The 8,947-nt window shown below is 33.5% G+C and overlaps 1 protein-coding gene across 1 annotated transcript; it reads left to right on the top strand.

The window, feature by feature from the left end:
• Positions 1-1,769: 1,769 nt before the first annotated feature.
• LOC113689414 (delta(12)-acyl-lipid-desaturase-like) lies at positions 1,770-3,073 on the top strand. The gene has a single exon (XM_027207485.2). The coding sequence runs from the start codon at positions 1,796-1,798 to the stop codon at positions 2,939-2,941; it is 1,146 nt and encodes a 381-aa protein (XP_027063286.1). The 5' UTR covers positions 1,770-1,795; the 3' UTR covers positions 2,942-3,073.
• The last annotated feature ends 5,874 nt before the right edge of the window (positions 3,074-8,947 follow it).

Raw genomic sequence — 8,947 nt, 5'->3', positions numbered from 1 at the left:
TTTCATCATTTTTAATTTTTTAAACAATTTCAGAAACTTCCCTTGAGGTTTCTGATAATTTCACCAAGCAACCCTCTGATTTCAAAAATTAAAATGACCTCCCTTTATGCAGGGGCGGAGGGAAGGGGGGGCCAGGGGGGGCAACCGCCCCCCCTCCAATTGTTAAAAAAAAATTTCTAAGTAAAAATTTTTTTATTATTATGTTTGCCCCCCCAAAAATTGATCAAAAAATTCACTTTGCCCCCCCAAGTTTCTAATCTTGTGGTATATATGTTCACATTATTTTTTTTGTAAATATATTTTACTTTCATTGCTATAGACTTGCCCCCTCCAAAGTTAATTCCTAGCTCCGCCACTGCCTTTATGTTCTTTGTTACAAATTTACCCTGGTCGGAAAAAAAATGAACGAAAAAGTTGAAAGGAAATTCTTAAAAAAAAATATCATTCCAAAATTAGCCTTAATGCTCTCACAAGAAATTATGACATGCAATATACTTTAAAAAATTGAATAAAAAATGAAAAAGTAGAAACTGTTCTGATCCTGTGAGTAGGCAAACAAGAACAAGGAAGTCTCATGTCTGTTGACTGGTAGTCCCAATACAACAGTTGCATGTGCAACATTATTTCAGGTGAGGAACTAGATTGAAAAAAAGGTTGGTAATGGAAAATAAATTTACATGCAATTTCCTATAGAATTAAAAGGTAATAAGTTCTTAGCTTTTAAGTGCAGCAAGCGAAGAAACTTATGGCCTAACCACAGTTGTCCAAAACACCATGGTAGGTTACAGAGAGAGAACTCATTTCAACTAGCAACATCCTTGAGGATCAAAAATTGAATTTATAGTTGTGGTCACAAAGTAAAAATCAGAGTTTCCAAGAGCCAAAACAATGTATACAAGTTTTACTTTTGCAAAACAAGTACTAACAATTTGTAAAATAACTTTTATTTGAGAAAACTATTTCACTAATGGTATTATAGACAATTTGGGCCTTCTAATTGTGACATTTTGGCCCCTCAAACTGACAGAGTAGGTTAATGTAATTTTTAAAATTAGAGAAGTACTATGTGAAATTGTCATAAATTAACCTCAAGCGAGGTTTCTAAATTATCCCTCAAGTTTTTATTGCAACTCTTTTTGGGTATATTACGATGTGACTAGGGCTGTAAATAAATTGAGCTGACTCATGAAGCTCGACTCAAGATCAAGTTGGCTTGGTGAGCCAGTTGAGTCGAGCAAAATATATAGATATTCAATCCTTTAGCTCATCAAGCAGGATTGAATTTGTATATTTGTTATAGTTTATATTTTTAGTGATGAAATTACATGTGTGTTCCTCATATTTTTATTATTTTATTAGAATGAAATATTTATTTGACTTCAAATAGGCTCGAACTCAAACTCAACTAGGTTGGATTGAAGTTTGAACTCAAACTCAAGTTTTAAAGGGCAAGCTCCTCGAGTTTGAGTCTCATGAAATTGAGTTTTGTTTGCCGTGTTTAGACCAAACCTCAACTCCATTCGGATCAATTGCAGCCTTACACGTGGCAAGAAATAGAGAATGAGAAAGAGATTGAAACCAGAAATGGTATAGAGAAAGAAAAAAAATAATTGAAGTGACCTTCTCACCGTAAGATTGACTTTGAATCTGATTACGTGTAACAGAAATGTTCCACTTTTAGGAAACACTATCCTTTAGAAATACCTAATGTAGACTCTAACCTTTTCTGCTATAAATTCACCCACAGTGTCGATATGATCTGCTTGTGTCAAACAGATAGAGCATTTTACCGAAAATGGAAGCCGGAGGCCGCTTGTCTGCTCTAACAACCACGAATGAACAAAAGAAAAGCCCCATCCATAGAGCCCCATACTCGAAGCCTCCCTTCACCATCGGTGATATCAGGAAAGCCATTCCACCTCACTGCTTTAAAAGATCACTCCTTCGCTCATTCTCGTATCTTGTTCATGACCTGATCTTGGTCGGTCTGTTCTACTACATTGCTACAACTTATTTCCATCTCCTTCCTTCTCCATACAACTATCTTGCCTGGCCTATTTACTGGATTCTTCAGGGCTGTGTTTTCCTTGGTGTTTGGGTCATTGCCCACGAATGCGGTCACCATGCATTCAGCGACTACCAATGGGTTGATGACACCGTTGGTTTTATCTTCCATTCTGCACTTATGGTCCCCTACTTCTCGTGGAAACACAGCCACCGCCGCCACCACTCCAACATTGGATCAATCGAACATGACGAAGTCTTTGTGCCGAAGCCAAAGTCCGAAATAGAGTGGTACTACAAGTACCTGAACAACCCTCCAGGCAGAGTCATCACTCTGGCGATCACCCTTGTGCTGGGTTGGCCCTTGTACCTGGCCATCAATGCTTCAGGCAGACAATATGATCGTTTTGCGTGCCATTATGATCCTTATAGTCCAATCTATAATGCTCGTGAGAGGCTTCAAATCTACATTTCCGATGTTGGTGTCATTGTAACAACTCACCAGCTTTATCGGGTAGCATTGGCAAAAGGGCTAGGCTGGCTTATATGCATCTACGGGCTACCGTGGCTCATTCTAAATGGCATCATTGTTTTCATCACGTATCTGCACCACACTCACCCTTCATTGCCGCACTATGATTCATCAGAGTGGGATTGGCTGAGGGGCGCGCTGGCAACCGTTGATAGAGATTACGGTGTCTTGAACAAGGTCTTCCATAACATCACAAACACACATGTGGCTCATCATCTCTTTTCAAAAATGCCACATTATCATGCAGTGGAGGCAACTGAAGCAATGAAGCCAATTCTGGGAGAGTATTACCGATTTGATGGCACTCCTCTCCACAAGGCGATGTGGAGGGAGGCAAAAGAGTGTCTTTATGTTGAGCCAGATGAAGGAAGCAAGGGTGTATTCTGGTACAAGAATAAGATTTGATGAGATTATCTGATCCTGATCACCTAATAGTCTGTACTGTTATTAGTGAAGCTGTATCTTTGAAATTGGCATTTGTGGAGAAAGAAGTAGCTTTCTTTCGCTCTGCCAATTATCAATTAGTAAAATGCATGTCTAACTTTGCGTAAAATTACCTTGTGCTAATAAACTCATAGCCTTTCGACAAAAAATAATAATAATAATAATAAACTCATAGCCTATGTCAATACCAATTGAAATTGGTATTGTCTGAGTTTTAAGCTCCTCAACAATTGTCAATACCAATTATTTGAAATAATATTAATCAACGTGTGTATATATAATCTCAGAAATGACTTCTATATTTTTGAAATAAAAACAATAGATTCCATACGTGAGATACGCATGATTTCTATATTTTTGAGAATTACTATATAAACATTGATCCACATGATATAACTACAGTTAACAACATAGTAAGGCTTATACCCTGGGATGTAATTGAAAAGTGGACCAAGGTTCTTTACAGCATTACGAAAAACTTGAACGTCGTAATCTAAGTCCTACCATTAATTGAATTCTGATCATTTTTGACCAAAAAAAAAAAAATCCTAATCATAAACATTATAACTAGAGGTGGCAATTTGGATTGAGATCCATTTATCTATCTATATAATCTATAATTAAATGGATTTGGATTATTCATTTATAGTATTGGTTTTAAATGATTGACCAAAATAAAATCATTAAATTAAATAGATTTCTATGGATTATCCACAAAAATCATATATATCCATTTACTTAAAAACCAAATAAAAGAAACGGAAAGGAAATGACTAAAAACCATATATTTCTTGTTGTGTTTTTTAACTCAATCCCAGATAGAGAACCCAACTATAAAAACTCATCTTTCAAACAGTCATTCTCACAAACAGCTAATACGCATGTGACATTTCAATAAATACTCATCTTCCAGTACAAGGAAGAAGACCCCCACAAGGAATGTGCTGTGTGCTTGGAGTACTTCAAGATCGGTGAAGTTTGCAAATTGCTGCCTATTTGCAACCACAGCTTCCATGTTCAGTGCATAGACTCGTGGTTGCTACAGACGCCTTCTTGTCCTGTCTGTCGAACATCTGCTAACTCTATTTAGACGCAATAACTAGTGAGAAATATGTAATATCGTGCATGGCTATCATTATTTTCTCTAGTGGTTTTGGGATTTGGAATTTGGATTTGAGCTAGACTCCTATTTGCCTGAAATTATGTTTTTTTTTTACCCCTGTGTAAATATGTAAATCCTTTTTAAGTGGTTGGCTCTTTAGTTGCGTTCAGTGTGATCTTAAGAGTATCAAGCAGAATACTCTTAAAACAGAATTCTGAAGCTATCTAACTTGCACTTTAGTGAGCAAGTGATTTGTAGGAATTTGTGTGCACCATGCTTATTTTGATACTGCTTTGGTCTTGATAAAATTATTTAAATGGATTATAAATGGATAATTGGTTTTTATTTAATCTGTTTAGATCCATTATTTGATCTAAATGAATTGGATAAATTTAATCCACCATCTATTAAATAAAATCAATTATGAACCGTTTATACATATTGCCACCTCTAAGGATAACTATGTCGCATATTTTATCCAATTAATAATCTCTGGTGATGATGCATGACAAAATTTTTTTCACTTTTGAGGGTTTGAGAGAGAGATATTACCTGTAAAGAATGGATTCATTTTCAATCGATAACTAACTAATTTGCAATATTTTAAAACTCAGCTCGGATCATTTAGTTGAACTAGTTGAACCTTCAATCGAGTTATTTTTCGAGTTAGGATAGGGCACAAACTTGGAAGAGTGAAAATCCAGTCTAAATTGCAAAAAAAAAATAGTTAACTCATCTGGTTAGACCATCAAACCATCGAATCAAAATTGGTTTTTAGTAAGTTTGGGGGGGGGGGGGGGGTGTGTGTGGCTTTTAAAGTCAAAATGGGCGGCGACATCATCTGACATTATCAGATGCAAAGCTAATTAGTTTCAATTGAAGCTTCATGCTTTCCTTTTGGATTCAAAGCTAATTAGTTTGTGTTATTTCACTTTAAAAGATTACAGCTTAGCTTTAAATTGTTTAGAAACTCTAAAATCTCTTACTAGATTTCATAAATTTTATCCACTAGGTTATTATTAATATTAAACAATCCAAAATGTAAATTAACTTTTATATGACTTTTCTAATTTTTTTTTATTATTACAATTTTGTGTTTTTATATCAAAGTTAGTTTCTTTTCCATATTTTTTCTTTTTCTTCCTTTATGGTTCATGTTTGGTGCCATGTAATTTTCTTCTTTTCTTTTGGATGTGTTGTAGTTGTAAAAATAAATTTATTTGATATATATTGTAATAGTGTACATTAAAACCGATTATTGATCAATTTATTCCCTACTAATCAATTAAGTTTAGATTTACAGGATAAATAGTGGTCGATCTAATACTAATATGAATAACATACTACTTATTCATAATATGTCATCACGGGTCAATAATGGTTCTATAATGGTTAGATTAACAGTTTTTACCGGTGATTTTTGACTTAACCCTTAACTCAATCTATTTTAATTGGGCCATTAAATCTTATAGTTACCGATATTAGCAAGAACGATGGATACGGCCAAAGAATTACTAAGCTATCTAAAATAACTAATTCACAGCAATCAACTTAACTAGTAGGTTATATTAGTTAGGCGACTAAAAGTTCTGTGGTTTGACTTACAAATTCTCTTCTTTTTTTTTTTTTCTTGTTTCCTTTCTTGCTCGTAAGATTTCGAATCCTGGGAAACAAAAAAGCCTACAACGAAATTTGAGCATAGAGGCAATTAGGTACGAACCGTTTCTTTTTCTTTTTTTTTTTTTTATCAAAAGATTGCTTGTATTAATCTTGCCAAAATGTACGGAATATGGACAGCGGTCCAAAGAAAAAGGACAAGGGTCCTACCATCTGTACCGGTGCCTTAAGATTGGGATTTGGGACAAAAGAGCCGTTTCACATGTCTTTGACGTTGACCCTCCAAGGAGGTGCCCCTTGAAAATGCCGTAGAGGCAACCAACCTAAGCTCTCAGAACGATTTGTATTTTACGACATCGTTTCTTGTGTCAACAGGGTCACTACTATTATCACCGTGTCTCCGACTATTCGACCTGTGATCATGGTAGACAACAGAACCTTTAAATAATTTATTTAGTTAAAATTGATTTTGGTGTAATTAAATTAAATAATTACAAGTTCATCAGACTTTGGGCTTACGTTTCTCTTTAAAAAGAAAAAAAAAAGCCTTTAAAGCATACAAGATGGAGCAATGCTACATGGCACACAAATTGATTGTGCAATGTCCAATTAAATTGAAGTAGGTTAGTTGATTAGATTCATTCACAATGAAATATATTGGCTGGCTCATTTATTGAAGTTAAGCGGGTTTCTTATTCTATAAACTACCCACATTGCAAGTAAAACCCTACACTGTTTCTTTTAAAACTATTGCACTGCATATTTTGTCTCATCATCCCGTGTGTTTTTGGCTATAAACAAGAATCTCCCCTCCAAGACAGAAATGAAGAAATGTATACATTCAAATTTCAAAATTTTGGAGAAGCTCCGCCATAGTTTCTGAAGAGTTTTCTCATTTAAATTCAAGTTTGAATTAAATTGAAGAAGAAGTATTTGGCCACGGATTAAATTCAAGTTAAAATTTAATCTAAGGACAAACTTTTCGCCTAGTAATTAAATTCAAGTTCAAGTAAAATCAAAACCCTCAATTAAAGGGAACAATACACTTTTCATCCCTAATGTTTAAGGTGTTCACTAATTTCGTCCCTAAAGTTTCATACAAAACACATTTCATCCTCATAATTTTGTAATTTTGATCAATTTTGTCCCTAAAGTTTATGTAGAACACATTTCATCCTCATAATTTTATAATTCCTACCAATTAAGGACAATTAAAGGATTGTTAACCAATTTAGACATAATATCATCACATGTCCCATTAATAATTGTATTATTAATACTTAATTCAATTATTGATTAAATTATAGAAATAACAACAAGTGTTTTTGGATAGGAGACTATCTCCTTTTTTTCCCTTTAAATTGTTATATGATATATTTGAGACTAAATAAATAGATTGAAAGATAAATAGATGATTGAAAAACATGTATATGATGCAACAAAACAAAATTTTGCAAATAAATGACAATCCAAATCATTCATTCTTTTGCATTAATATTTTTCTCCAATTAGTTGTAATGGGTTTGTTTGACATTTTTCTTCAATTGGCTATAGTGGGATTGTTTTTTTCCCACTGACTTCATTTTCTTTGGATCTTCTTATTCGATTGTGATTAAGAAGAAAGTAATGATGGTTAAAAATTTCTCAGTCTTTTTTGTACCAAAATGAGAAAGTGAATTAAGAAAAGATTTTTGAGCTTTTTTGTTGATCCATTTTTTTTAACTAATGGGCATGCCGTGATCAAGTGATGCTATCACATTTAAATTGCTTGACAATCTACCAATTGTCCTTAATTAGCCAAATTTAGGAAATTATGAGGATGAAATGTGTTTGCATAATTTGCATAAAACTTGAAGGATGAAATTAATCAAAATTATAAAATTACAAGGATGAAATGTGTTTTGCGTGAAACTTTAAGGATGAAATTGGTTAACATCTTAAGTATTAGGGATGAAAAGTGTATTTTTCCCTAAATTAAATTGAAAACTTGTTCGTCAAAGAATACACCAGTTGCTATAGCAATTACTTACTAAATATGAACATCTTCAAAGTTGTTCACACTATAACGTATGAATATTAAGCTGTTTTTATTTTTTTACTGTCTAACAAATATTTTTCATATTAAATAATACTTGGCAATGTAGACAAAAAATCTATCAAAAAAAGAAGAAAGTAATTCAAAAGAGATCAACAAAATTTTGCTATGCTTAGATCATTTTAAAATTATGAAAAATGGTCAAATTTGTCCCTAAACATATTTGCTAAAGCTGATATACTCCCCAAACTCTAGTTTTGGTCAATGTGATTTTTAAAGTTAATTTTCGGTCCAACTAAATCCTTCTACAGCAGCAACTAAATCAATAGGACTCTTAATTTATTAGCCAAACAAGGATGTTTTGGAAACTTTGGGTGTGGGGATATAACAAATTCAAGTAAATCAAAAAAATACTTTGGGGGAAGGGTTCTGAATTTATCATCTTTTCATGATACCCATCGTTTTGGGAGAGTGGAGCTGGCTGGTTGGAGGGGAGTGGAGAAGATGGTGGGTTTGATCTTTGATGGGGAGAGAGGGGGCAGCGGGTTGGTGGTAGGAATTGGGGAAGGTGCAGAGGTGAAGGGGTGGTGGAGATGGGAAAAGAGGGCTGATAGGGAGGTCGAGGTAGGGGAGGAGTGAAAACTAAAATAAGAAATTTTAAAAGTGCCCTAAAATTTTGTAAAGTACTTCAATTCATATGGACCCATTATTTTTTTTTTAATTTACTTGATTTTATTGTAGCCCCATATTTGACGTTTCCAAAATACTTTTGTTTAATTGATAAACAGAGGTGCGGTTGACTTTAAGTGGTAGTGCCACCTTAGAGGAACTTAGTTGGATTAGAGAATTATGGTCTCTAACGAAAGCACCTGTTAAGATATATTTTAGGTATTAAATTTTTAAAAATATAAGATTAATTAAAGAAAATGTATAAATACAAAGGATTAATTAAAAAAATTATATAAATGCAAGCAAAAGCAATACTTATTAGTATGCGTATATACATGGTAGGTTGGATGGAATATAGGTGTGTTAACAAGTGCCTATAGTGCACTTGTTAGAAAAACCCTTAACTCTATTTGGATCCCTTGTTTTTGGAGTGTTTTTCAAAAATTAATTTTTCAAATACAATAAAAATTTTTAAAAAGTACTCTAAAAGGTAATCTAAAAATTAGTTTAAATTTTTTTAAAATTTTAAAAAAATATCTCAAAA

The sequence above is a fragment of the Coffea arabica genome, chromosome 1e (assembly GCF_036785885.1).
Source record: "Coffea arabica cultivar ET-39 chromosome 1e, Coffea Arabica ET-39 HiFi, whole genome shotgun sequence".
In the NCBI taxonomy this organism is placed as follows: domain Eukaryota; kingdom Viridiplantae; phylum Streptophyta; class Magnoliopsida; order Gentianales; family Rubiaceae; genus Coffea; species Coffea arabica.
Note: the sequence above shows the minus strand (reverse complement) of the source record. Positions and strands in the feature narration are given on the sequence as shown.

Coding starts and splice junctions, on each gene's coding strand:
- LOC113689414 (XM_027207485.2), top strand. CDS start 1,796: ATGGAAGCCGGAGGCCGCTTGTCTGCTCTAACAACCACGAATGAACAA.